We start from the raw sequence: 26813 nt of genomic DNA on the forward strand, positions 1-26813 counted from the left end.
GCCTGGTCTTTCCAGACCAACCAACCATGGCAAAACTGAATTAAATATCAGCAGGTTGGGAAAACCCACCGAGTTTTAGTAATTTACTCTCTGTATCCTCCAGATCTAAAAGCACCCGGGAGGCCAAGGTTTAATTGTGGGGTCCTTGGGGCTCTCTGGGCTTTATTATTTTCTTGCAGACATTTCATTATCTAAGTAGGTAACAGCATCCGTGTTAAAAGAGCTTTGCAGAGAGGAGGAGGAAGAGGAAGATAACGACTGTGGGGTCCTTGAGGCTCTCTGAGCTTGGTCGTTTCCTTGCAGATGTTTTGTTAAGTGCACTGAAGATATCACCTAGTTGGGTCATGAAACATCTCTAAGAAAACAACGAAGCTCAGAGACCACCGAGGATCTCAGAGTCCATGTCATCGTCCTTCTCCTTCTTCTCCTCCACTCTGCAAACCCATCTCCCTTCTAGCACTAAAGATGTCACGTACTTGCAAGAAAACCAGCAAGTTCAGAAAGCACCAAGGACCTCAGTTCTCCTCCTCCTCCTCCTCCCTTTCCACAAACCCCACTCCCTTCTAGCACTGATGATGTTCCCTAGTCGGGTCATGAAACGTTTGCACAAAAACCTACTAAGCTCAGAGAGCACCAAGGACCCCACAGTTCAAAACCAAGCCACCAATATTCTCTTCTACAGCTACAGTTCAGAAGAGCCACGGCAACTAGATTGCCGCAGACCGCCCTCCAAGGTGGCTGCCCTTGAAGACAAGGGGGTCCTTTCAGGGATAGAGCTGCTGGATGACGGTGCCCAGCATCCCCACCCGGCACGGCTGTTGACAGCAGAGAGCCAGTTAAGTATTGGCTGCACAAAAGAAACCTAAACAATTGCAAGGTGAAAAATAAACTTTTTATTGAGTGATTGCAAAATAAATTCCCATCAGCTCTCCGTCATTTGCAAAGGCGACCAGCCCCAGAAGAATTGCAATGCAAGTAAACATCTGTCAAGATTAAACAAAAACTTTTAATGGCTTATAAACTAGATCTGCTTCTCGTCTCTCTAAGTGTGGAGGCTCTCAGGTTGGGTTTGCAAATATGTTCTAAGCAGGGTGTGACTGGGCAGCAGCCAAGGGACTTGGAAGCCAGCGCCTCCGGCCGAGCTTGCTCTGCGGAAAGCACCAGAGTTCAGGTCAAAAGGTAACGTGGTTGGGCGCTACCAACCCCCAAGAAAGAAGGGACATCACGTTCCCTGGAAGCCTGGAAGAGGTGGAGACACAGAGGCTCATCCCCCACTTGATACAATCCAGCTGGCCTGGCCTGGGCTCATTCTCCCCCAATCCAGCCAATAACAATGGTTGTAGACCACCACAGCTGGAAAAGGCTTCCCAAGTGGTCCTTCTTAGTTGGCCAACTGTCCCTGACCTCCTCTACTCATCCTGTAGACCACCAGAGCTGGAATAGCCTGGTCTGGATCTTCTCAACTGGTCCTTCTTAATTGGTCAACTGTCCCTGACCACCTCTACTCATCCTATAGACCAGAGCTGTGAAACTCGATGTCATTGAGGGCCGCATCAGGGTTGTGTTTAACCTCAGGGGCTGGGGTAGGTGTGGCCAGGTTGATGTCACTCGTATCGGGGGTGTCTGTGGTGGCCCGAGCACTCTGCCAGCGAAAACGGGCTCCTGAGCTCCATTTTCAGCTGCGACGGCCTCTTGCCACCCTCTGCCAGTGAAAATAGAGCTTGGGGAGGCTGTCATGGCTGAAAATGAAGCCTGGGAGGCCCTCCTGAGCTCTGTTTTTGCTGGCAGAGGCACCACAGGCTGGTCCTTTGCTGTTTCTAGGGCAGCCCTGCGGGCCAGATCTAAGCACCGTATGGGCCTTGAGTTTCACACCCCCTACTATAGACCAACACAGCTGAAAAAGGCTGGTCTGGACCCTCCTCCCAACTGGTCCTTCTTAGTTGGCCACCCGTCCATCTATCCATCCATCCATCCATCCATCCATCCTCCATCCTCCATTTGTGCTTGTCTTGTCCATCTCTGGGTGTGTTGGTGAATGGTTGCCAAGCACCTTCCTTGACAAGGGAGCCAAAACATGCTGAGTTGACTCAGAACCAGTAACACAGCTGGAAAAGCACTGGGGCCCAAACATCTGGCATTCACAATAAGCCACATCTTAGGCAAGTGACTACCGGCTCCCCGAAAAAGCCAGTCTGATCTTGTCCAGAAATGGTTTGTGAGTGTGCAAGGAGGCCGAATATTTCTCATGTTGCCTTCTCATGTTCCATGTTCCCCACCCAGCATGGCGGTTGGTAGCAGAGAGCCACTGGAATCCAGTAGGTCCCTGGGATCTTGCTCTCTCTCCAACCCAATCCGTTTTCAACGTTGGTCACTTGATGAGTGGAATTCCTCTCCCAGGATTTGCTGGAAGGGGAATGCTGGGAGTCGAAGTCCAACCATTCTCAAATGGCCAAGGTTGAGAAACACTGATCTAACCAGGTTGCTTCAGGGAACATGGTTTGCAGAGGCTCCAGGGGGAATTCTGGGAGTTGAAATCCACCCATCTTCAAGATGTTTCTTGCGAAAAACTCTGAAGGTGGTCAAGGTAGGGTTGACCAACTGCCAACAACTTGATGCTGGCTTCTTTTTGAAGGCACTGTTCTGTAGCCTCCATGGGTTTGTTGTCTGCCTGGAGGACTCTTTTTTATCACCTTTGCTGCTTTTAGAGAAAGGAACCCCCTCCATGGGTCTCAGAGAGGAGCCCCAGCAGCAGATGGACCATGCAACACCTTCCTTCTTTCAAAAATACTTTCTGGTAGGCAGTTTGGTGAAGGTTTAGATGCTCTCCAGCCATGATTAATTGATGTTCTGCTTCCTTGCCCTCTTCTTTTCCTGCTCGGTTCCTGAACTATTGTAGGTCCCTCCCAAGGACTGAAGGACCCAAATATGTACCACTCACCCCAGGAGACACATGACTGTCAAAAAAATCAAGAAGTTTCCCCTCTTCTTCCAAGTAGGGAGTGGAAGTCATGTAAAGCACCGTTTTTGAGATCTTGCTATCTCTCTAAGCATTTGTCTAACATGGCCACTTGAAAATGGGTGGACTTCAACTCCCAGAATTCTGCTGGCTGTGGAATGCTGGGAGTTGAAGTCCACCCATCTTCAAGCAGCCGAGGTTGAGAAATATGCTCTATAATCAGGTTGCTTCAGGGAACGTGATTTGTGGAGGCTCCAAAGACTGGTACTTCCTGGTCAAAGAAGTGGTGCCAGAAATGTACTTGAGGGCCATCAGAGATCAGCCATCAAGTCCTGGTGGAAAAATCCATTGATGGTCCACCAGGCAAACCCAGGAGTTTCATGCTCTGAGAAAAGACAGGCCCTGCATAGCCAAGAGTCCTCTAAACAATAAGCCATGGGAGTGCCTTAGGGATTGTGTAGTCATGCAAGCAATGGTGGACTTCTTTCATGCCAGCAGTGTGCCATCGTAGCCAAAGCTTGCCAGGGTGGGGGTGGGGGAGAAGGGAAGAAGGAGATGGCAAAGCCAAATGGACAAGGCTGATTGTTCTCCCCAATTGACCTCACCCCTGTTTTTATGGGCTGCCATGCCAGGAGGAGGCATGAGATCTTTTCATTCTTGGATGCTTCTGGTGGGACATCAGGATGGGGGAAGCAGAGGGTTGACATGGTCTTCTCGGTCCTTCTCTCGAGGCTTTCAAAGGCTACCAATGATTGGGAGGGCAGTTAGAGGGGAACCCTCTAATCGGGAATGTCCAACCTTGGCATCTTCCAACCCTGTGAACCTCAACTCCCAGAATTCTCCAGCCAGTGGGACATCAGGCTGAGGAATTCTGGGAGTTGAAGTTCACTAGTCTTAAAGTTGAGGTCCATAAGTCTTAAAGTTGCCAACGTGGGACCCTCCCTGCCCTCCCCTTCAGCCTGAATCACCTCCCAGCCATCTCAGGTAACCAGGATTGATGGCCAACATCTTAATAGGATCGAAAGGACCCAGAATGAGGGAGTCTGGGGGTCGTGGGACCCCTGGCATGGCAGGATAGGACACCCCCTTGAAGTCACATCCCGAGTAGAGACTCGCGACCCCCTCCCCAATGGCAGCCTGTCAAGTCTAGGGTGTTTGGGGTGCCCTCCAAGCAGCTGTGGGGCGGGTCAGTGTCCAAGTGTCAGTCTTTGGTGGTGGCAGGAGCAGAGAAGCATCTGGGTGTAGCTGGGGATGCAGGTAGGGAGAGACCCCCGTCCCCCGACATCTGGGGGGCTCCTGGAGTTGTTTGGCTTTTTTGGCTGGGGGGGCTTCTGGTTTTATTTGCGCTGGGGGGCGATGATGACGTTCCGGTAGCCCTTCACCCCCTTCAGTTGGTCGCTCTCGAAATCCACCACCAGTTTCCGCAGGCCGTATTGTTGGGGTACGAAGTCGACCCTCACCTTCGCTTCCTCCCCAGGTTCGACGGGCGTATCTCTGGAGCAGGAGGGAAAATAGAAATTTCCTGACAGTGAGAACAATGAACCCGTGGAACAGCTTGCCACCAGAAGTTATAAATGCTCCAACACTGGAAATTTTTAAGAAGATGTTGGATGACCATTTGTCTGAAGTGGTGTAGGGTTTCCTCCTAAGCAGGGGGGTGGACTAGAAGACCTCCAAGGTCCCTTCCAACTCTGTTCTTCTATTTTAAAAGCATAGGTCAAGGGGGGTGCTGGGCTCAGTTTTTTGGGGTGCTGAGGGGTCCCCCTGATCCCCCGGTCTTCCTCCAACACCCTTCCTTCTCCCCCTTAGGATGGAACAACTTTCTGCAGCCATTTCTCTGGAGGGCAATTCAACAAATACAGGAAGTCCTCGGTGTAACAACAGTCCACTTAGTGACCAAAGTTACAACGTCACTGAAAAATGGGACTGACGGCCGTGTTTCACACTTACGACCGTCGCTGCATGCCCACGGTCACGTGATCAAAATTCAGACGCTTGGCAACTGACTCGTATTTATGACGTTTGCAGCATCCCGGGGTCGTATGTTTGCGACCTTCCGGCAAGCAAAGTCCACGGGGAAGAAGCCAGATTCAATTAACAACCGTGTGACTGATTTACCAACTGCAATGATCCACTTAACAACCGTGGCAATAAAAGCCGTAAAAATGGGACAAAACATATCTTTCATTTAGCAACAGGAACGTTGGGCTCAATTGTGGTCGTAAGTCGAGGACTACCAGTTCAAAAGATGGGTGGGCATGGCTAACTTTTTTTTTTTTACTTTTAAAAACATTTTTCTACAACCTCTACAACCTTTTAAAAGCCTCTGACGATCCCAGCTGAGCCACACAATCATCAGAGGCTTTTTTTTTTTTTACTTTTAAAAGCATTTTTTCGGCTGAAGAGGTTGCAGAAAAAAAAGTTTTTAAAAGCCTCTGATGATCAGGCAACTCAGCTGGGATCGTCAGAGGCTTTTAATGGCATTTTTTTCCCTACAACCTCTTCGGCGAAGAGGTTGTAGAAAAAATGCTTTTAAAAGCCTCTGACGATCCCAGCTGAGCCACGCAATCGTCAGAGGCTTGGTTTTTCTACTTTTAAAAGCATTTTTTCGGCCGAAGTGGTTGTAGAAAAAATGCTTTTAAAAGTTTTTTTAAAAAAAGCTTCTGATGATCGCATGGCTCAGCTGGGCATGGGGTGGGGGGTGCGCAGGGATTTTTGCTACCAGTTCTCCGACCCACCCGCTGCCATCGCTACTGGATCTGGGGATCCGGTCCGAACCGGGAGCATTTCCCCCCTGCAGAGGGGTCAAGGGTTCCACTCCCCCGGCCGCCTGTTATGGGTGCAACTCCAATGCATGTTTGTGTCACCCACCCACCCACAGGAAGGCAGCCCCTGCGTTGCACGCCCTCATCCAATGCTTATTTTCAAACATCTGCTTCTCCTTTTCGCCTCTCCTAATTGGGCCTATGTTTAGCTTTAACATCTGGAACGTTGGGGGAGAAAAATATGTGTTCTGGAGCAGAAGAAGGTAAGTTTCCTTCCTGGGTGGGGGCCAGAATTTCCACGACTGAACGAGGCCAGTTGTGAAGCCAGCCGCATCGGATTTTACGACTTGACTTTTAAATCTGGACGGGTCCCCATGAGGTCATCCAGTCCAGCCCCCGCTCCAAGCAGGACCCCCTCCCCCAGTGAAATCCTCCCAGACTGGACGGCCATCAGAACGCCATGATGAGGTCACACTTACAGCTGCTGGACCTTCTGTCCCCCGGTCAGTCCGGCCCCCTCCATGGTGAAGACACAGCCGGTCAGGCTGGTGGGGAGGGGGTTGCTCAGGGTCAGCTCGGCCACCAGTTTGCGCTTCTGCATCGGCTCACCCAAAACCTGCAGGTCGAAAAGAGGGAAAGCAGCGCTCTCAGTTCGAATTCTGACAGGCAGTCCTCGACTTGCGACCAAATTGGAGCCCCAGATTTTATGTTGCTACGCGAGACAGTTTAATTTTTTTTTTATCAATTTATAATATAAAATACAAACATACAAAAGAAAATAGCAGGAAAATAAGAGCGGGAGAAGGGAAGGGAAAAGTGTAGGGAAAAAAGGGGAAGTAGAATAAGATACATGTAGTCCCCAACTTACAACGGTTCATTCAGTGTCTGTTCAAAGTTACAATGGCACTGAAAAAAGTGACTTACGACCGTTTTTCATACTTAACGACCATTGCAGCATCCTGTGGTCACATGGTCAAAATTCAGACGCTTGGCAACTGACTCATATTTACGACAGATGCAGTGTCTCGGGATCACGAGATCCCATTTTGCGACCCCCTGACAAGCAAAGTCAATGGGGAAGCCAGATTCACTTAATGACCGTTTTACTAACTTAACAACTGCAGGGATTCACTTAACAATGGCGGCAAGAAAGGTCATTAAAATGGGGCAAACCTCACTTAACAAATGTCTTGCTTAGCAACAGAAATGTAGGGCTCAATTGTGGTCGTAAGTCGAGGACTACCTGCCATAGCCTCGTACCACAACTTTTTAACTTCTACATAATAGTATAAACTGTTTCTGTAACAACAAACTTATCTAATGGGTAAAAACCAAAATCTAAGTTTCAAGCACAAAAGTCCAGAAGCTAAGTGAGAAAGTTGTCAAGTGAGTTTTGTTCCCTTTTACAACCTTCTTCGCCACGGTTGTTAAGCGAATCTGGCCTCCCCATTGGCTTGTCCGAAGGTCGCAAAAGCGGATCACATGACATCCGAATTTTAATCATGCGACCTTGGGAATGCTGCCAGCCTTGGTAGTACAGTGGTCTAAGGCACCCTGTTATTAAGCTGGTTATTAAGACCAGCTGCCTGCAATTACTGCAGGTTTGAATCTCGCCAAGGCTCAAGGTTGACTCAGCCTTCCATCCTTTCTAAGGGAGGTAAATTGAGGACACGGATTGTGGGGGCAATAAGCTGACTTTGTATAAAATATATACAAAAGTATGAAGGTTATTGCTTAGCGCCTTGTAAGCCGCCCTGAGTCTCTGGAGAAGGGCGGCATATAAATCAAATTAAAAAAAAAAAAAATGGTCGTAAGTGTGTGAAGAATGGTCATAAGTCACTTTTTTCAGTGCCGTTGTAAGCTTGAATGATTGTTGAACGGATGTTTGTAAGTCGAGGACTGCAGGTAGAGTTGGGTTTGTGCGACACGCTTCCCCACTGTTGGATGGAGACCTGATCATCTGCAGGCAAACCCAGTTAGGCGTGTTGCAGAAACACAGCTAAATTGGGAGGGGGAAAATGGGGGTCTCTAAAGGATGGAAGCAGGGGCTGGGGGTTGCTTAGAGGGCAGCCGGAGGAGGGGGCTGCACAGCAGAGAAGACCCAGTGGGATGTGGCCTACTCTAGAGCAGGGGTCTCCAAACTTGGCAACTTTAAGCCTGGTGGACTCCAACTCCCAGAATTCTGAGAGTTGAAGTCCTCCAGGCTTAAAGTTACCAAGGTTGGAGACCCCTGCTCTAGCCCAGCCCCTGCTCAAAGCAAAGGGAATGAGGCTGTGGCCAGGACCACCTGCTCTTCTTCGGCCCCCCTCCGCCCCAGCCATTCTATCCTGGGCCTCCGGATGCTGCCCCCTTCTTCTTTGGGGCAGAAAAGAGGGTCTCAGAAAGCTCAGCCTCCTGATCAGGGGATCTCAGCTTAGGAACCAGGAGTCAGGGAGTTCTAGTCCCGCCTTAGGCATGAAAACCAGCTGGGTGACTTGGGCCAGTCCTCTCCTTCAGCCCAACCCACCTCATAGGGAGGGTTGTTTTTGTGGGGAAAAGAGAAGGAAAAAAAGAGCATTTGGTATATTTGCTTCCTTCAGTTACTTATAAAGTGATAAAGAGACAAAAATCTTTAGATGGATGAATGGACGGACGGACGGACGGATGGATAGATAGATGGATAGATAGATAGATAGATAGATAGATAGATAGATAGATAGATAGATAGATAGATAGATAGATAGATAGATAGATGGATGGATGGATGGATGGATGGATGGATGGATGGACGGACGGAAGAAAGGAAGGAAGGAAGGATGGATGGATGGAAGGACAGACAGATAGACAAACAGACAGAGGGATGGATGGATGGACGGACAGAAGGACAGATGGATGGATGAATGGATGGAAGGAAGGAAGGATGGATGGATGGAAGGAAGGAAGGAAGGAAGGGTGGATGGTTGGATGGATGGATGGAAGGAAGGAAGGAAGGAAGGAAGGACGGATGGATGGATGGACAGATAGATAGATAGATGGATGGATGGACGGATGGACAGACGGATGGATGGAGGAGAGCTCTGAGCCATCCCAAAGGTTAATTCAGCCCGTCCCCCACCAGCTGCCTGAAGTCCCTCGCCCACCTTCCCTTCTCCTCGTGCAAGGGACCCTCCCTGCCGAAGCTCCCCTCAAATCTGCCCTACCCGGATTTTGACGTCGGGGTTCTTGATGTGGAAGTCCCGCACCCCGAGGAGGATCTTCCGGTTCTCCAACTGCTGCAGGACAGCCGTGACTTTGATCATGTTGTCCGAGGTCAGGCAGCTGCCGTATTTCTCGTAAAGGATGCGCAAGGGGACCGTCCTTTCTGCAGAGGGAAACACGGAGGGAGCATCGTCAGAATCCGGCTCTGGAAACGTCGTGTATCGTTGGGGTTTCAGAGAGATACATTTTCTTTCATGCCGTTTTTATGTTTTGATACATTGCATGTTTGTGGAATTGTTGTTATGATTCATTGATGGGTTGTTTGCTTTATTTAGACCAGAGGTGTTCAACTGTGGCACCTTTAAGACCTGTGGACTTCAACTCCCAGAATTCCCCAGCTAGCTTTATTGGCTAGAGCCGTGTTTCTCAACCTTGGAAGCTTGAAGATGGGTGGACTTCAACTCCCAGAATCCCCCAGCCAGCGCTGCTGGCTGGGGGATTCTGGGAGTTGAAGTCCACCCATCTTCAAGCTACCAAGGTTGAGAAACACTGGACTAGAGGATTCTGGGAGTTGAAGTCCATGAGTCTTAAAGTTCCCAAGGTTGGACACGCCTGATTTACAAAAGAGAGAGAGAGAGAGAGTGATAGAATGATAGATAGAATGGTAGATAGAATGGTAGATAGAGATATAGAGAGATAGATAGATAGATAGATAGATAGATAGATAGATAGATAGATAGATAGATAGATAGATAGATAGAGATAGATAGATAGATAGATAGATAGATAGATAGATAGATAGATAGATAGATAGATGGATGGGGGAGGGATGGATAGATAGATAGATAGGTGGATGGATAGATGGATGAACGGACAGACAGACAGAAGGATGCATGGACAGACAGACAGACGGATAGATAGATAGATAGATAGATAGATAGATAGATAGATAGATAGATGGATGGATGGATGGATGGAGGAGAGCTCTGAGCCATCCCAAAGGTTATTTCGGCCCCTCCCCCACCAGCTGCCTGAAGTCCCTCGCCCACCTTCCTTTCTTCTCCTGATTTACACAAAGCCACCAATGATATTATATATCTTATTTATTTATTTTTTGATGGTTTGATCTGTGTATCTTTTGTTTTATTTATATGTCACCCATATAAAGCGACTCCGGGGGCTCCCTCAATTAATTCCTTAAAACAACGTGCAGATCATTCACAACTTACGACCATTCATCTAGTATTCCGTTCGCAGTTACAACAGCACTAAAACAAGTGACTTACGACTGTTCCTCGCACTTATGACCATCACAACATTCCCCGCGGTCACATGACTTAAACTTGGGTACTTGACGAGCAGTGGGTATTTACAATGGTTGTAGCTTCCCAGAATCACTTGATCCACATTTGCGACCTCCCCAGCTGGCTTCACACAAGCAAAATCAACGCAGGAAGCCGGATCTGCTTAACAACCATGCAGTGATTAACCATACCGACTGCAGTGATTCGCTTAAGAACCGTGGCAAAACGGTCATAAAATCAGCCACCTTTCTTAGCATCCCGGGGTCACGCAATCCCCCTTTGCGAATGTCCGATAAGCAAAGTCAATGGGGAAGCCGGATTCACTTAACAACTGTGTTACCCACTTAACAACCGCAGGTATTGACTTAAGAACGGTTTTCCCACTACAGTCATTTAATTCAATTGAGTCAGTTCAGACACCGCCGGAGTCCAGACCAGCTCTGGGTGCTGCATAATGAAACCGAGAGAATAAAAATAAAAGGCAAGGATCGTGAAAGGCGTAGGGAGGAAGAAGGTCCAGGAATCCCTAACAAAACCCCACGGATTTCTATCAGAAAATGCTCCGCTGGGTTTCTTCCTTCAGAGACCCAACTGGGCATCTCACGGCTTCTTAAGACTTTTGCTCCCTCAAAGGAGCCGCGAAGGAGTTTTAAACGCCAGGCATTTAATTCTGGGAGGTCAACCGGAGGTTGGAGCAGTTTTTCTGCTCTACCTACACTCTTAAAATAGCCGAAGGCAGGCAGATCTGAGCTCCCCTTGGGGGGTCGGTTTGGAGCCCTTCCCAGCTATGGAAAAACCACGTCATGCTTTCCTGGGGAGAAAGGGAGAGAGAGAGCAAAGGACCGGCCTTGCCTCCCACTTGGTTCCTCCAGCTTTTGATTCCAAAAGGTTTCTGCAGAATCTGGACCTCAGGGGCAAGCTTTATCCAGAGGAAGGAATACCTGGGCATCCGAAGAAGCTCATGCATATTGCTCGTCCTTCTGTCCCTGTTGCTCCCCAGGGGCTGAGCACCAATTCCTGCAATACGGAGAGCTGGAAAGATCTTTCTCTCTGTGTGTGTGTGTCTGTCTCTCTCTCTTTCTCTCTCACACACATGCTTTCTCTTTCTCTCTTTCTTTTTTTCTCTTTTTCTCTTTTTCTCTTTCTCTCTTTCTTTTTCTCTTTGTGTCTCTCTCTCCCTCCCTCTCTCTCTCTCACACACACAGACACTTTCTCTTTCTCTCTCCCTCTCTCCCTTTCTTCCTCTGTCTCTCTCTCTGTCTCTCTCTCCCCCACACACTTTTTCTTTCACTCTCACTTTCTGTGTGTGTGTGTGTGTGTGAGAGAGAGAGAGAGAGAGAGAGAGAAAGAAATGAAAGTCGCCATGATGTAAAAAAGATGCTGAGACTCTAGAAAGACTGCAGAGAAGAGCAACAAAGATGATTAGGGGACTGGAGGCTAAAACATACGATGAACGGTTGCAGGAAATGGGCATGGCTAGTCTGATGGAGAAGGACTAGGGGAGACATGATAGCAGTCTTCGAATATTTGAGGGACTGCCCCAAAGAAGACGGGGTCAACCTAGTCCCCAAAGCTCCTCAAGGTAGGACAAGAAGCAACGGATGGAAACTCATCAAGAAGAGAAGTAACCTAGAACTAAGGAGAAACTTCCTGACAGTGAGAACAATTAACCAGTGGAACTGCTTGCCACCAGAAGTTGTGGGTGCTCCATCACTGGAGGTGTTTAAGAAAAGACTGGACAGCCATTTGTCTGAAATGTAAAGGGTCTCCTACTTGAGCAGGGGGCTGGACTAGAAGACCTCCAAGGTCCCTTCCAACCTTGTTATTCTGTAATTCTACTGTTTTTTGACAGGTTTGGGGCAGATGCTGATGCTGACCAATCCATTACTCCCCCCATCACGTCTTTTTCTCAGTCTCCAAGGGATGCCCCTGCAATAAATTTGCAGCAGGAGGCAACCTGCCAATGTCGAAGTCATTGTAGGGCAGACAGACAGACAGAAGGCTATCGCACTGCATCTGTAAACACCAGCCAGAACTCAAGAATTCAGAAGACACAATGAAAACTGCTTAATTGCACAACGCAGGGACACAATCTGTGAGCAACCTAGAACAAGTTAAGTCCCAGAAGGGCTTCCAGAGAATTTCTGGAAGGCTTTGCTGGCTGGGGAATTCTGGGAGTTGAAATCCACAAAGTCTTAAGGTTGCCAAGGAGATGCTGCACGCCTCTACTCTTATGTGGTCAGGAGCCTGCACAACTGTGCAAAAACTTTACCAGAGGTAAAACGCCACCTGTTTGGCACACAAAGGAAAGTTCGCTCAGGTGTCAGAGCCAAATTCACCATCAGGCCTACAGACATCCTGACCCACATTCTTCTCCTTTGCCTCTCCTGTTCCCCCTTCCCCCCCCAATCCTGAGCATGATGGACGAGCGAGCCCGACCATCAGCTCTGCAGCCCAACCCATGCACAAGCCTACTGTGGAAAGAATTTACGAATGCATATAATGGGGTTAGAAATATTGTACAGGGAAATCATACAGTCAATTAATCCAAGTCTCCACTAAGTTACTGATTAGCAGCCTCCGAAATCCTTTTAAACTTTCTTAAACATGAGAATTAAACACCGATGTCAAATTATAAACACACACAAGCAAACCTACGAAACTCAGTTAAGACCATGTAAACATAATTAGAATGCTTGCAGTTCAAACAGAGAGACTCAATCCACTTCTCTTGATTTACAGTAGTGGCCAAAATTGTGGAAACCTTTCAGGAAAAGTGTATTTTTTGAGGTTTGATGGCTAATAACACCAATTTTTTTGGAGTTTCAAGATAATCCTATTCCACTGCTGTGATGAATGGCCTGGGAATAGCCCAGAGCTTCACCCAATGGAAAATCTATGGAATTTCTAAATTCTAAACAGCTAAAGAAACTGGTTAGTCAGAAGCGACCCAGCAATAAAACCCAGTTAATAGAAGCCACCATTCAATTTTGGTTTCACATGATAACAGCTGCAGAACTCACTTGGTTCACTCCATGGGAAGACGTTGTAAGGCCGTCATTCATGCTTAAAGGTTACCCAACTTAGTATTAACTGACATGGGGATCATTTTTGTATATCTTGCTTTTTCTACGTGTTTCACTTTTCTCCTTTATACTGTAACTGCTATTCTAATAGCAAATCCTTCATAAAAGGATTTATTGCATTACATTCTTGATTAAATTATCTTTCCATTGATATATAATTTTATGGTACTACTCCAAAAAAAAAAGTGGTGTTATTAGCTAGTTTTAGAAAAGACATTTTCCCCCAAAAGGTTTCCACAATTTTGGCCACTACTGTAATTAACTTCTCTGGCTCAACACCCACCCACATCCCTCAAGGGTCACCCCAGAACCAGCACGTACCCACTTCCATTCCCCTCAAGACCCAAAGACCAAGGACAAGCTCCCCTATGAAGCCCCATTTTTCTGCAGCTGACACCCCTCTTTCCTTTGGGGACTAAATAATTCTCCTTTCCTCCCAGCTGTCTGGAATTCATTTGGATTTATTCCTGCCCAATATCCCCGGCTGGAGTTGGAACCCCGAATTCTTCTTCTGACTCTACCTGCGTTGGGATTCAGGCTGACGTTCAACAGGTCCTTGTACCCGCATTCGGCGCCCAGCTCCCCGTTGTAGCTGACGGTGGCGGCCGAGATCCTCAGCCGGCAGAGCCGTTCCTCGGGCGTGTTGTTGTTGATGACCACAAAGACGTCGAAGTCGCACCCGTTGTTCATCCCCTCCGAAGCCTTGATTCTGAGGGCCAAACCTTCCTCCTCCGTGGCCTGGGTCGTCTCGTGCTTCTCGAAGGAGGCTCTCTCCTGCTCTGAATCTGCAGCCAAAACAGGAGCAAAGAAACCTGGAAAATGTCCTCTTTTTGGGGAGGGGTACCCAGAGGCAGCTTCTCTCCCCCCAACACCGTAGGAGGAACGCTGCCCAAACCAGGGGTGAAATGCTCCCGGTTCGGACCGGATCGCCCAATCCGGTAGCAATGGAGGCGGGTGGTTCGGAGAACCGGTAGCAAAAATCCCTGCCCCTCCCCACACCATGCCCAGGTGAGCTGCACAATCATCAGAGGCTTTTTTTTTTACTTTTAAAAGCATTTTTTCTACAACCTCTTTGGCTGAAAAAATGCTTTTAAAAGTAAAAAAAAAGCCTCTGATGATTGCACGGCTCAGCTGGGATCATCAAAGGCTTTTAAAAGAAAATAAACCTTTTTTTCTTTTAAATGCCTCTGACAATCCCAGCTGAGTTGCCTGATCGGCAGAGGATTTTTTTCTTTTAAAAGCCTCTGACGATCAGGCAACTCAGCTGGAATCGTCAGAGCCTTTTGAAAGCATTTTTTTACAACCTCTTCGCTAAAGAGGTTGTAGAAAAAATGGTTTTAAAAGTAAAAAAAAAAAAAAGTTGGCCACGCCCACTCAGTCACATTACCCACCACCACCACCAAGCCACGCCCACAGAACCGGTAGTAACTAATTTTCGATTTCACCACTGGCCCAAACCCAACTTATTTCCAAAGAAACTCTGCACGCTGAGCTGGGTTGTTTAGTTGTAGATGTTTCATTGCTCAAATTACGTCCAAGTAGTCCTTGACCTACAACAATTCGTTTAGTGACCGTTTGAAGTTACAACAGCACTGGAAAAAAGTGATTTATGACCATTTTTCACAGTTATGACCGTTGCAGCCTCCCCATGGTTACGTGATCAAGATTCAGATGCTTGCCAACTGATGGTTTAAAGGTAAAGGCTCCCCTCGCACATACGTGCTAGTCGTTCCTGACTCTAGGGGGCGGTGCTCATCTCCGTTTCAAAGCCGACGAGCCAGCGCTGTCCGAAGACGTCTCCGTGGTCATGTGGCCGGCATGACTCAACACCAAAGGCACACAGAATGCTGTTACCTTCCCACCAAAGATGGTCCCTATTTTTCCACTTGCATTTTTTTTGCAACTGCTAGGTTGGCAGAAGCTGGGACAAGGAACGGGACCTCACCCCGTTATGTGGCACTAGGGATTCGAACCGCTGAACTGCCGACCTTTCAATCGACAAGCTCAGCATCTTAGCCACTGAGCCACTGCGTCCCACAACTGATGGTTTATTAATATTAGTATTATTAATAATAATAATTATTATTAAATGCTAATTAATTAATAATATTAATTAATAATATTAATTGATATTAATGACGGTCGCAGTGTCCTGGGGTCACCTGATCCCCTTTTGGGACCTTCTGATGAGCAAAGTCAATGGGGAAGCCAGATTCGCTGAACAACCCGGTCACTAATTGTATAATGGAAGTGATTCGCTTAACAACGGTGGCGAGGTAGGTCGTAAAACGGGGGCCAAACTCACTTGACAAACGTCTCGCTTAGCAATGGAAATTTTGACCTCAGTTGTGTTAATAAGTCCAGGACTCCCTGTAACGTCATCGCTGCGCTTCAACCCTGAGCAACAAATATTCTCCTTTACTGAAACTCTGCACATGCTTAAGAGCTGCAGATGGCCAACTGATGGTGGAAGTTGGGAAACAGGCTGTTTCTGGCCTCCAGAGGGCCTCTGGGGGTGGGGTGAGGTGGGGAAGGCTGTTTTAGTCCTCCCCAGGCTTCTAGAAAGCCTCTGGAGCCTGGGGAGAGCGAAAAACGGGCCTACTGAGCCCATTGTGCCATCACATGCCAAAAGAGGGGGGAACACGGGGGGCAGGCTGTTGTGCATGCATGTGTGGGGGGCGGGGTTATGAATGATGGGTATGGGCACAGGTGTGTGTGACCCCCCGTGTTCCCCCCACTTTTGCCACGTGATGGCAAAAAGGTTCGCCATTACTATCCTAGGCATTTCTTCAGTATTTCTCAATATTTGGGCTTCCATTAAACATACTCAGAAGCCCATTAACAGGTGTTTCTCAATTTACGACTGATTCCTTAGCACCGATTCGAAGTTACAACGGATCTCTCCAGGGCAACATCCAAGGCAGGCAGATTCAAAGTTCTGATGATCGTTCCCACGGTCCTATGATTGCTTGGCAACTGACTGGTACTTATGCCTGTTTCCAGTGACCGCATTCATGTGACCGCAATTAATGTTTTGGCCAGAATCTGGTCTTTCTTTCCAGCAAAACGAAAACGAAAAGTAATACAGCCGAGGTGGACAAATGGATTTGCTTAATGATGGCTGCGTTCACTTAACAACCATGATTCACTTCAATGGCCACCACCCAAAGGTCATACATTTGATCCTGTCCATGTGGGGATCCACCTAAGGATTGGCCTTGAGTTATGATTGTAATTCCAGGCTCAATTACGGTCGTATTTCCTGCCCGGATGAGCTCATTGGTGCCCACCCAGTTTTCCCACGGCCCCTCCGAGTACCTTCGCCATGCTTGTAGGTGTGCGTGATGTCCTCCTTGGTGTCCTTCCCCACACTCTTGGTGCTGATCTTCTTGCCCACTAAGGTGGGGTGAGTGGTCTTCTTCCGGGACATGTCGCTCTGAAGCATCAGGAAGGCCACGTCGGCGTTGACCTCGGCAAAGACGAACTTCACATCGTACTTGAAATCCAGTTGTCCATCCTTGACGGCTTTCACCGGAGTTGGCCCACAGCAGTAGACTCCTGCGGAGGGAGCACATACAACATAGAAGAAGAGGGTTGGATGGGATCTTGGAGGTCTGCTAGTCCAGCCCCCTCCTGGAGCAGGAGACTCTATATACCCGTGATGGTGGCACATGGAGCCATATTGGCACGCGATCGTCACCCTAGCTCATCTTCAGCACGCATGCATACGCCAGCCAGATGATTTTCAGGCCTTCTGGGCCCACCAGAAGTCGGGAAAGAGGCTGTTTCCAGCCTCTGGAGAGCCTCTGGGGGAGGGAAGGCCTGTTTTTCACTCTCCCCAGGCTCCAGGGGCTCTCTAGGTCCCACTGGAAATCAGCAAACAGACTGTTTCTGGCCTCCAGAGGGCTTCCGGGGGGGGGTGGAGGTGGAGAAGACCCTTTTCACCCTCCCTAGGCTCCAAGAAAGACTCTGGAGCCTGGGGAGGACGAAAAATGGGCCTACTGGGCCCACCGTGCCATCTCGTGCCAAACGCGGGGGGGGGGGGAGCTCAGTGGGGTGGGATGGGCATGCGCAGGGGGGCGGGGTGCATTGAAGAAAAAGTGCAGAGGAGAGCAACCAGGATGATGAGGAGACTGGAGAATAAAAGTTACGATGAACGGTTGCAGGAACTGGACATGGCTAGTCTAGTGAAGAGAAGGACCAGGGGAGACATGATAGCAGCCTTCCAATACTTGAGGGGCTGCTACAGAGAGGAGGAAGAGTGAAAGCTATTTTCCAAAGCACCAGAGGGCCAGAGAAGGAATAATGGATGGAAACTGAACAAGGAGAGATTCAACCTGGAAATAAAGAGGAATTTTCTAACAGTGAGAACCATCAACCCATGGAACAGAAGTTGCTTTCGGAAGTTGTGGGAGCTTCATCACTGGAGGCTTTCAAGAAGAGACCGGACTGCCCTCTGTCAGAAACGGTCTAGGGCCTCCTGCATGGTTGGACTGGATGATCTCAAGAGTCCATTCCAACTATGTTATTCTGTTACTCTTTCTTTTCATTATACTAAAGGTAAAGGTAAAGGTTCCCCTCGCACATATGTGCTAGTCATTCCTGACTCTAGGAGGCGGTGCTCATCTCCATTTCAAAGCCGAAGAGCCAGCGCTGTCCAAAGATGTCTCCGTGGTCATGTGGCCGGCATGACTCAACACCAAAGGCGCATGGAACGCTGTTCCCTTCCCACCAAAGATGGTCCCTATTTTTCTACTTGCATTTTTTTACGTGCTTTCAAACTGCTAGGTTGGCAGAAGCTGGGACAAGTCATGGGAGCTCACCCCGTTACGCAGCACTAGGGATTCGAACCGCTGAACTGCCAACCTTTTGATCAACAAGCTGAGCCACCATGTCCCCACTTCATTATACTAGACATACCCAATTCCTGCAACTGTTCTTTGTATTTTAAGCCTCCAGCCCTCTAATCATCTTCGTTGCTCTTCTCTCTGCACTCTTTTCAGAATCCTTTTTGACATCATGGCTGGATGCCGTATTCCAAGTGTGGACTTGGCAAGTAACAGTCTGGCCATCCCAGAGTCTCCCTTAGCCTTTAGGAGAGACCTGGTAACACAACCTTTCCATCACTTACCTTCACTCTTTTCCTGTGGAGTTGGGTCCAAAGCTTGCCAGCCATCATAGCCGCTTGGGAGGTCTGGACGGGTCATCCAACATTCCACCCAGCAATGATAATTCCTGGGTCAAGAAGGGAAGGAGAAAGAATGATTCAGGAGATCCATGGACAGCCTCCTCCTCCTCCTTCACATTCCTTTTGAGGTCATACAGGGTGGAAATGTCCACCAGGCTCCCAGTGATTCATTCTCCACATTCTCCATCATCTACAGAACAAGGTGTTCTCATCGCAAATATGGAAGAAAAGGCCAGAAAGTACTGCTCCTCCTCCTGGTATCCATAAAGACAAAACAACAACAACAACAGCACCAAGCCTGGAGAACAAATGCATACAAAACCAGAATTGAGAAGACAGCAACAGACAGCAAGTGCCGCCTCTGCAAAGAAGCGGAAGAAACAGTGGTGCATCTCGTTAGCTGCTGCCAGAAGATCACCCAGACGGACTACAAACAACGGCACGACAAAGTAGCAACAACGATGCACTGGGAGATCTGCAAGAAATACCCTTTGCCTGCAAAGTGAGGACTGCTGGGATTATAAAATAGAGAAAGTCATTGAAAAATGAAGACTTTAGACTTCAAACAGACACCTCAGACTTAACCATTGTCAATAAGAAAGACCCAAAAAAGTCTGGATAGTGGATATGGCAGGACCTGGGGACAGCAGAGTAGAAGAGAAAGAACTGAAGAATATAACTAAATACAAAGACCCACAAATGGAAACAGAACAACAAAGAAAGCAAAGAATGTCCCAATAGGGATAGGCATTTTGAGTTCAATCCTAAAACATCTGGAACACCATTTGAACACCATCAAGACTGAGAAAATCCCCATCGGTCAACACAAAAAGCAGTTTGACTTGGAAGATTTTATATCCTACCTTTAATACTGTTAAGCCACATCTGCTCTCCCAGGTCCTTGGGAAGGACGGGATAGGTGGATAAAATGCCAGAGCTACTCTAAACACCTGGCTGTGTAATTAACCCTAATAATAATTCTGGACATGTGGTAACAAATGGTCTAACCGAGTCAGGAGAGTTGGCTGAGTGACCACAGCCAGCAGCTGTTGACCCAGTGCTGGAAAAGGTGTTTACAAGTTGCAAACATATGTAGATTGAAAACCTAATTATCTGTTATTAATGACTGTTGCAGGAGCAAGCAAAGGGAGTTCCAATAGGGAGGGATAGGCACCTTGGCTGCAATCCTAAAACATCTGGAGCATATGTTGACCACCAGTGGCATTGACCAAATCCCCATTGGTCAATTGCAAAAGGCAGCTGTGCTCAGAACAGCTTATCTTCTACATCTAACATCATCAAATGACCACATCTGCCTATTCCAGGTCCTTGGGAAGGACTCGAGAGGTGGACAAAACTGCCAAAATCCAGTCTGAACATCCGGCTGGCTATGCAACAAACAACAACAAAAATAATAATAATAATACCATCGGCGTTGACCAAATCACCATCGGTCACTTGCAAAAGGCAGCTTGACTTGGAACAGCTCACATCCTGTGAGGTTACATCTAACCCCGTCAGACAGCCACATCTGTCTGTCCCAAGTCCTTGAGAAGGACTCAACGGTTGGACAAAAATGACGAATCCAGTCTGAACATCTGGCTGACTGTGCAATCAACCATATATAATAATCGTCACGATCTTAAATTGCACAATTTGGGAGGCGGTGGAGGTTGTGGCCATGAGGAAGCTCCAGATCGTCCGAGTTAAGAAAGAGCCTTCGCTTCTTGTTGAGGTTGGAGAAGTCCCAGCTTCCCACCAGCTTCTGCCAGGGAACTGCAAAGCCCAATTAAGACGGTCAATGATCCAAACCAGGAGGATCAAAGCCTCTGGAGGGGTCACGGGCAGTCATGGCACCTCCCACGCCCCATGAGGTCATTCTGCCACAAGTCACGGGAGGATCTGGGCAGGAGGACCACGATGGGTGAATCTCTTTCCTAGTTATGGACTCCAGACCGGCTTCTCTGTGGATTCCCATCCTCGTTTCTCACGAGAATGCTAATTTGCTAAATGCTAATTAGCTAATTAGTATTTAGCTAATTTGTGGACTTTAATTAGCTGACCATGGCTCAGTCTGTAAGCCTCTTGCTTTAGGGCAGTGTTTCTCAACCTTGGTAGCTTGAAGATGGGTGGACTTCAACTCCCAGAATCCCCCAGCCAGCAGCGCTCTCTGCTTTGCCTGAGGCTTCTTGGTTTATAAAAATAAAAATAAAAAGCAACGGTACTGATTTCCAAGAAGCCTTGAAATTTTCTTGGAAAGGTTTAGAGAAAAAGGATGTTATCCAGGACGGGGAAGGCCATTCCGTGATAGAGGAAGCGTCATCCTGGCAAGATGCATTTTGGGAAGAGTAAAAAGGCAAAAACCGAATGAATGAATGAATGAATGAATGAATGAATGAATGGATTAATTAATTAATTAATTAATTAATTAATTAATTAATTAATTAATTAATTAATTAAAAACAGAGCCTTTTGCTTAGGGAGGGAACAGCAAAGCCTCCCCAGCTCTTACACAACTCTTGAAAGAGAAATTAAAAATTATGGACTGGGAGATTAGCAATCAGACATCTGGAAAAAAAAATTAATGCTTTTCTGCATTCTGACCGGGGGGGGGGGGGTCGCAAAGAAAAGGGAGAGAGGAAGTGAGCAGAGGGAGGGAGGAAACGGGGGCGGGTGGGGGGGAAAGCGGCTTGGGTGTCGCAGGGCTGAGTCACACTGTCTCGCCTGCAGTGCAGACAGGACAGAGGGAGTTGTACAGGCGAGCCCAGCAGCTCCGTGTCCTGAAATGCAGGGGCAGCTTGTAAGGCTGGCTTCGTGCAGAAAAGGATGAGTTGTAGGACTGAGGATTGTGGGAGGGGAGTTGTGTTAGCTTTGTGGTAGCCAAGAGTGTTAGTATTTGCTAGCCAATCAAAAGATTGGGGGTCCTTGGTGCTCTCTGAGTTGGGTTGTTTTCTTGCAGATGTTTCATTACCCAACTAGGGAACATCATCAGTGGTAGGAGGGAGTGAGGAGGATGAGGAGGAGGGAGGGAGGGAGGGAGGGAGGGAGGGAGGAAGGAAGGAAGGAAGGAAGGAAGGAAGGAAGGAAGGAAGGAAGGAAGGAAGGAAGGAAGGAGAAGAGGAGGAGGACTATGTGGTCCTTGGTGATCTCTGAGCCTGGTTGTTTCCTTGCAGACATTTCATGACCCAGCTAGGGAACATCATCAGTGCTAGTAAGGAGTGCAGTTTGATGAGAGGTAGGAGGATGGGGAAGTTTGTCCCCCGAGCCCCCCTGCTGGCCTTCCCACTCCCGCTCGTCACTCACCAGATGAGCTCCTTGTTCCCCCTCTGCAGCTTCCCGTTCTCGTCCAAATATTGCTCGATGATCAAGTTCCCATTCGTGTCGTGGGCAGAGTTATAGTTGGTCACCACGCGAGTAGGGATCCCAAGGCACCGGAGCACTAGGAGAAGAAAACACCACGTTCAGCATCTCTTCTGCTTCCTGGCAGGCTACCCCGACCCCAGACTCACCCTGGAAAGCCGAACAAAATGTCAGGTCCCAGATATTTCTACAGGGACGATGGCATTTTGGGGGGAGGAATTGGGGGGAGGAATGGAGTGGTCTCTATATGAAGTTTCTGTTTCTGTTTCTTGCATTCCTGTGTTAATCTCTATATGTAGTTTCTGTTTCTATTTTCCTGCAATGATATTGTCACTGCATTTTTGTATTTACCAGATGAGCTCTTATTTTTGAACTTTCAGACTTACCGTCGCTTGCCAAGTTCTTATCAGTAAGCTAACTGCGCATGTCCACATTCTTTCACTTTCTTCTATCTTTCTTTGTTCTCCGGCCAGGAGAGGTGGCCGGGAAAGCTTTGCCAAGATGTAATTAATTAGCTAATGAGATGTTTTATTTTCTTTATAACAAATAAATGAGTTTTTCTTAGAAAATATATCTTCGGGTTTATTTTCTCAAGTATACTCCAAGGGAAAAGCCTCGATCCATTCTTTAAATCAAGGTGCAATTACCCAAAAGCAGAATGGGATTAATTGCCACCCTGACAGATATAAAGTGGGAGGGGTTTGGTTAGCATTGCTGTAAATAGTTGGTTGTAAGTGAGAAGCTCCAGTTCTTGCCTAGATCTCTTGTCATCACAAACCTCTCCCATAAAAGATCCTTTTGGAACAGCTGCGGTTTCAAGAGTCCTGCTTTCTCAGGAAGATTGGAGAGGCGAGACCTCACAGCTCCTTTTAGGCTGGCCTGTTTGTAAACTGACATTTGCATCCCTGCCTGTCTTCCCTGCCTCCAACATCCGGCTTTTCTCTCGGTGCCTCCAGGAGGTTGGGGAGAGTTTGATCTCCTAAACTTTGGAGAGTGCGTGTGCCACACGGTGTGCAGTAATCAAACAGGTGGAAAGGAAGTAGCAGAACTCAGACACAAAGTAAAACACTGGGTTAGTCGAAAAGGGACTCAAACGTCGATACTATTGTGGCTCCGTTACCTGAGCCTGTGTCATCGGCAGGAGAGGATTCCGAGAGTGAAGGAGAGGAGTTGGCAAGGCCTCCCTCTCCAGGACCCTCCTCTCTGGCAATGCCTTCGGTGTCTGCCGAAGGGCAAGAGATAGGGCCGGGGCCAAGCACGTCCACACACCCACAGGTGGACAGTGATGAGGGAGATGAGTCTTGGCTGGATCCTCGGCAGTGTCGCAGAGATAAGCATGTGCAACAGAAGAAAAGGCGTGCCAGAGATTAGGCTGAGTCACTGGACCACACCCCACAGGGTATAAAAGGGAGCGTGGCCCTTTTGGGCCAGTCAAACCTTGTGACGAACAAAGCTTAAAGCTTCCACGCCATTCTGCATTGCCGGACTTTTGGCTAAAGACTTTGCTGGATTATCTCTGGACTTGATTAACTCCGTAATTATTGAGCTGTTTCTTTCTATGTATCAGAAGTGGGGAGAAGTTATCTCTCCTCTTTGTAAATAATAAACTCTTGGCAGGCAGCCACTAGGTTGTTGCCAAGTTCCGTTATCATAAGGAAAAGGATTTTGCCGGCTGGTTTGGTCTTTAACTCTTGAACGTCTGTTGGTGTGTGTGCGTGTGGTTGGGGACAGAACAGATACACCGATGCACAAAAGTATGGGGAATAAACAGGGTGAATTAGAAATTCAAGTAAATGAGGGCAGATATGATATGGCTGCCATTACGGAAACTTGGTGGGATGAAACCCAGATAGCAGTCTTCCAGTATTGGAGGGGCAGCCACAAAGAGAAGGGGGTCAGCTTATTTTCCAAAGCACCAGAAGGCAGGAGAAGAAACTGTAGGAAGAAATATCCTTCTGGGTTCAGCTCCAAGTCGGGAAAAAGACACTGGAAACATGGAGACTGCTTGGAAAGATGGTTTAATGGTGGACAGGATCACATGGCTTGAGTTCCTGAACAGAAAAGGGGCGAGATGCAGCGAGTCCCCGGGTTTTATATTCTCTCTGGCTTTGAACTTCCTGGGGCCCAGAAAGAGTATCCTGATTGGTTGTCAGACTCCCAGGGGGTGGGGGTCTTAGCTGGCCTTGCTGGCTGATGTAATCTTCCCAGGTGCCATGTGGTGAGTTTCTGTTGCTAGATGGGTTCTATTGTGTTAGTTTCTGTTGCTAGATGGGTCCTATTGTGTTGCAGATGATGGTCCATTGACAAAGATGGGAGGGAATTGAGTTTCTGCCTCTGGCCCATTGACAAAGGGTGGGGGCAGGAAGGTGGGAGCTGCTTTGTCTTTAAAACATGCTTCTCCATTTCTCATCCCGGGAAACATAATATTCTGCCTTTTTAATATTTCCCAAAATATTTCATTCCTCTAGGAAAGGGGTGGGTGCTAACTTCCTACAAAACAATGGATGGAAACTGATCAAGGAGAGAAGCAACCTGGAACCAAGGAGAAATTTCCTGACAATGAGAACAATTAACCAGTGGAACAGCTTGCCACTAGAAGTTGTGGGTGCTCCATCACTGGAGGTTTTTAAGAAGATCCTGGACAGCTATTTGCCTGAAATGGGATAGGGTCTCTTGTTTGAGCAGGGGGTTGGACTAGAAGACCTCCAAGGTCCCTTCCAGCTCTATTCGGATTGATTGAAACCCACGAATGGATTTAAATTATTTAAAAGAAGCAGACCAAATGAAAGGGGAAGTGGGGTTGCATTAGATATAAGAAATAATGACATCTCTACAGAAATAGAGAACAACAATGACGAATGATGAGACACAAATTCTTGCACTTTTAACCTCAGCCTTGCTGCAAAGTTGCAGATGGAGGCGACTGGAGGTCGCTGACTTTTGGGTTTTTTTTGGGGGGGTGGGGTAGGAGAGAGGGCTGTTGTAAGTCTGAACGTCATTAATGAACTGTTGTAAGTCAAGGACTGCCTCCTGTGTTTCCTCCTTGCAATGGAGACTTCAGCATCAAAGAGAAATTAAGAATTTCTTTAAAATCGTGCCTGCAGTTAAAAGTCTATGGAGATTCTCCGTCATCCAGGTCATGGCTGTCATTTTTTCAGTGCCCTTATAACTTTGAACAGTCACTAAATAAACGGTTGAAAGTTGAGGACTTCCTGTGTAGATTTATTTGCACTCAAATTGTAAGAAAGAGAATTATCTGATAATCAACGGCATAACCACAGGGTGGCCAAAAAAGAAAATATCAAGATTTTACAGAATACAAAGAGAGTTGGAAGGGACTTTGAAGGTCTTCTAGTCCAACCCTCTGCTCAAGCAGGAGATGAATTGAACTCTGCCCCTGTTTACATGGAGGTAAGGCTTTGATCACTCAGGCATGGCTGCCATCTTGACTTTTTTGACCCCACCGTGAGGACAATCCACCAAACAAATCCAACCCCTGATTTCTGTGGAATCCCACCATATTTGCTACAGCTTGATCAAAGGAAGAGGAAACAACCTTGAAGAACCTCTACAGTCAGAGAAGAGGGTCTTAAGTCCAGATGCCAAGAAAGAAACAGCCCAGATAATCTCTTTCCAAGTTCACATGAAGATTTTTCAGAGAAGAGAACCACATTTAAATTTAGAAGATTAGTAAATCTTGTTCCAATAAAAGAAATCCTGGCACTGGGTACTTATTATCACATGTGGTGGACATGTGTAAAAGCAAAGAAATATTGGACAAAAATACATACATGGTTAGAAAAAGATGTTAAAGTTAGATATAGATTATAAGCCAGAAATATTTCTGTTAGGTATAGTAGCAGAAAAGTTTGATGATAAAGGGAATATACACTTAATATATGATATGTCTCGGCAGCAGCAAGAATTGTATTTGCACAGTACTGGAAAAATGAGGAAACGGCTACAGAAGATAATGTAATTAAAAAAATACTGGATTGTGCAGAAATGGACAGAAATAGACGTTAAGATAAAAGAGAAAGAAGATACAGAGTATTTTCGAACATGGGACCTGTTCTACATGGTTGGATATTATAGATAAAAATTAGGAGCTGGGAAAGTATTATTATGTAAGCAAATGGATCCAGACAATATGCTGTTCATAAAACACTTATGTATGTAAACTGAAAATGCATAAATAAACTGTTAAAAAAAATTAATATTGGTGTCTATCTTGTCTAATTTGTTGGGCTGTAACATCTCTTGAGTTTATTGTCTGTGGAGATTCTCCATCATCTAGGTCCTGGTTGCCCCAAAGATGATTTTTCTCAAAAAGCAACTGGATCTTCTTGGATTTTTTTTCTTTGAAAACATTTCGCTTCTCATCCAAGAAGCTTCTTCCATTCTGGATGAGAAACAAAACGTTTTCAAAGAAAAAAGCCAAAAAAGTCTAGTTGTCTTTTAGGGAAAAAAGCTCTTTTGAGACAACCAGGACCTGGATGATGGAGAATCTCCAGAGACATGGAATAGGCCAGACAAGGAATAATGGATGGAAACTGATCAAGGAGAGATTCAGCCTAGAAATAAGGAGGAATTTTCTGACAATGAGAACCATCAACCGATGGACCAGAAGTTGCCTTCAGAAGTTGTGGGAGCTTCATCATTGGAGGCTTTCAAGAAGAGACTGGACTGCCGTCTGTCAGAAAGGGGGGAGGGTCTCCTGCTTGGGTGGGGGGGTTGGACTAGATGACCTCCAAGGTCCCTTCCAACTCTGTTAATCTGTAACATCTGTAACATCTGGGTTGTTCTGAAGAAGCTTCTTCGATGAGAAGCGAAATGTTTTCAAATTAAAAAAAAAAACCAAAGAAAGTCCAGTTGACTTTTGGAAAAAAGCACCTTTGGAACATCTCTTGAAGTTTTCCCTCCAACCAGCTGCGCCACCGTGATGGTGGACCACCTGGGCAGCATATCCGACCTGTT

At 47.2% G+C, this 26813-nt stretch overlaps 1 protein-coding gene across 1 annotated transcript in view; it reads right to left on the minus strand.

Moving 5' to 3' along the window:
- Nucleotides 1-870: 870 nt before the first annotated feature.
- The window catches only part of TGM2 (transglutaminase 2), a 71277-nt gene continuing 45334 nt past the window's right edge, over nucleotides 871-26813 (minus strand). The window contains exons 7-13 of the mRNA XM_034419407.3: nucleotides 21780-21915; nucleotides 18420-18523; nucleotides 16607-16846; nucleotides 13810-14073; nucleotides 8901-9061; nucleotides 6201-6337; nucleotides 871-4450 (exon numbers count right to left, since the gene is read on the minus strand). Of these exons, the coding sequence (XP_034275298.2) occupies nucleotides 4294-4450; nucleotides 6201-6337; nucleotides 8901-9061; nucleotides 13810-14073; nucleotides 16607-16846; nucleotides 18420-18523; nucleotides 21780-21915 (1199 nt within the window). The 3' untranslated portion in view covers nucleotides 871-4293. The remainder of the gene's footprint in view (nucleotides 4451-6200; nucleotides 6338-8900; nucleotides 9062-13809; nucleotides 14074-16606; nucleotides 16847-18419; nucleotides 18524-21779; nucleotides 21916-26813) is intronic.

This window comes from Pantherophis guttatus, chromosome 3, assembly GCF_059756535.1.
Source record: "Pantherophis guttatus breed Tessera chromosome 3, ASM5975653v1, whole genome shotgun sequence".
Classification (NCBI taxonomy): Eukaryota; Metazoa; Chordata; class Lepidosauria; order Squamata; family Colubridae; genus Pantherophis; species Pantherophis guttatus.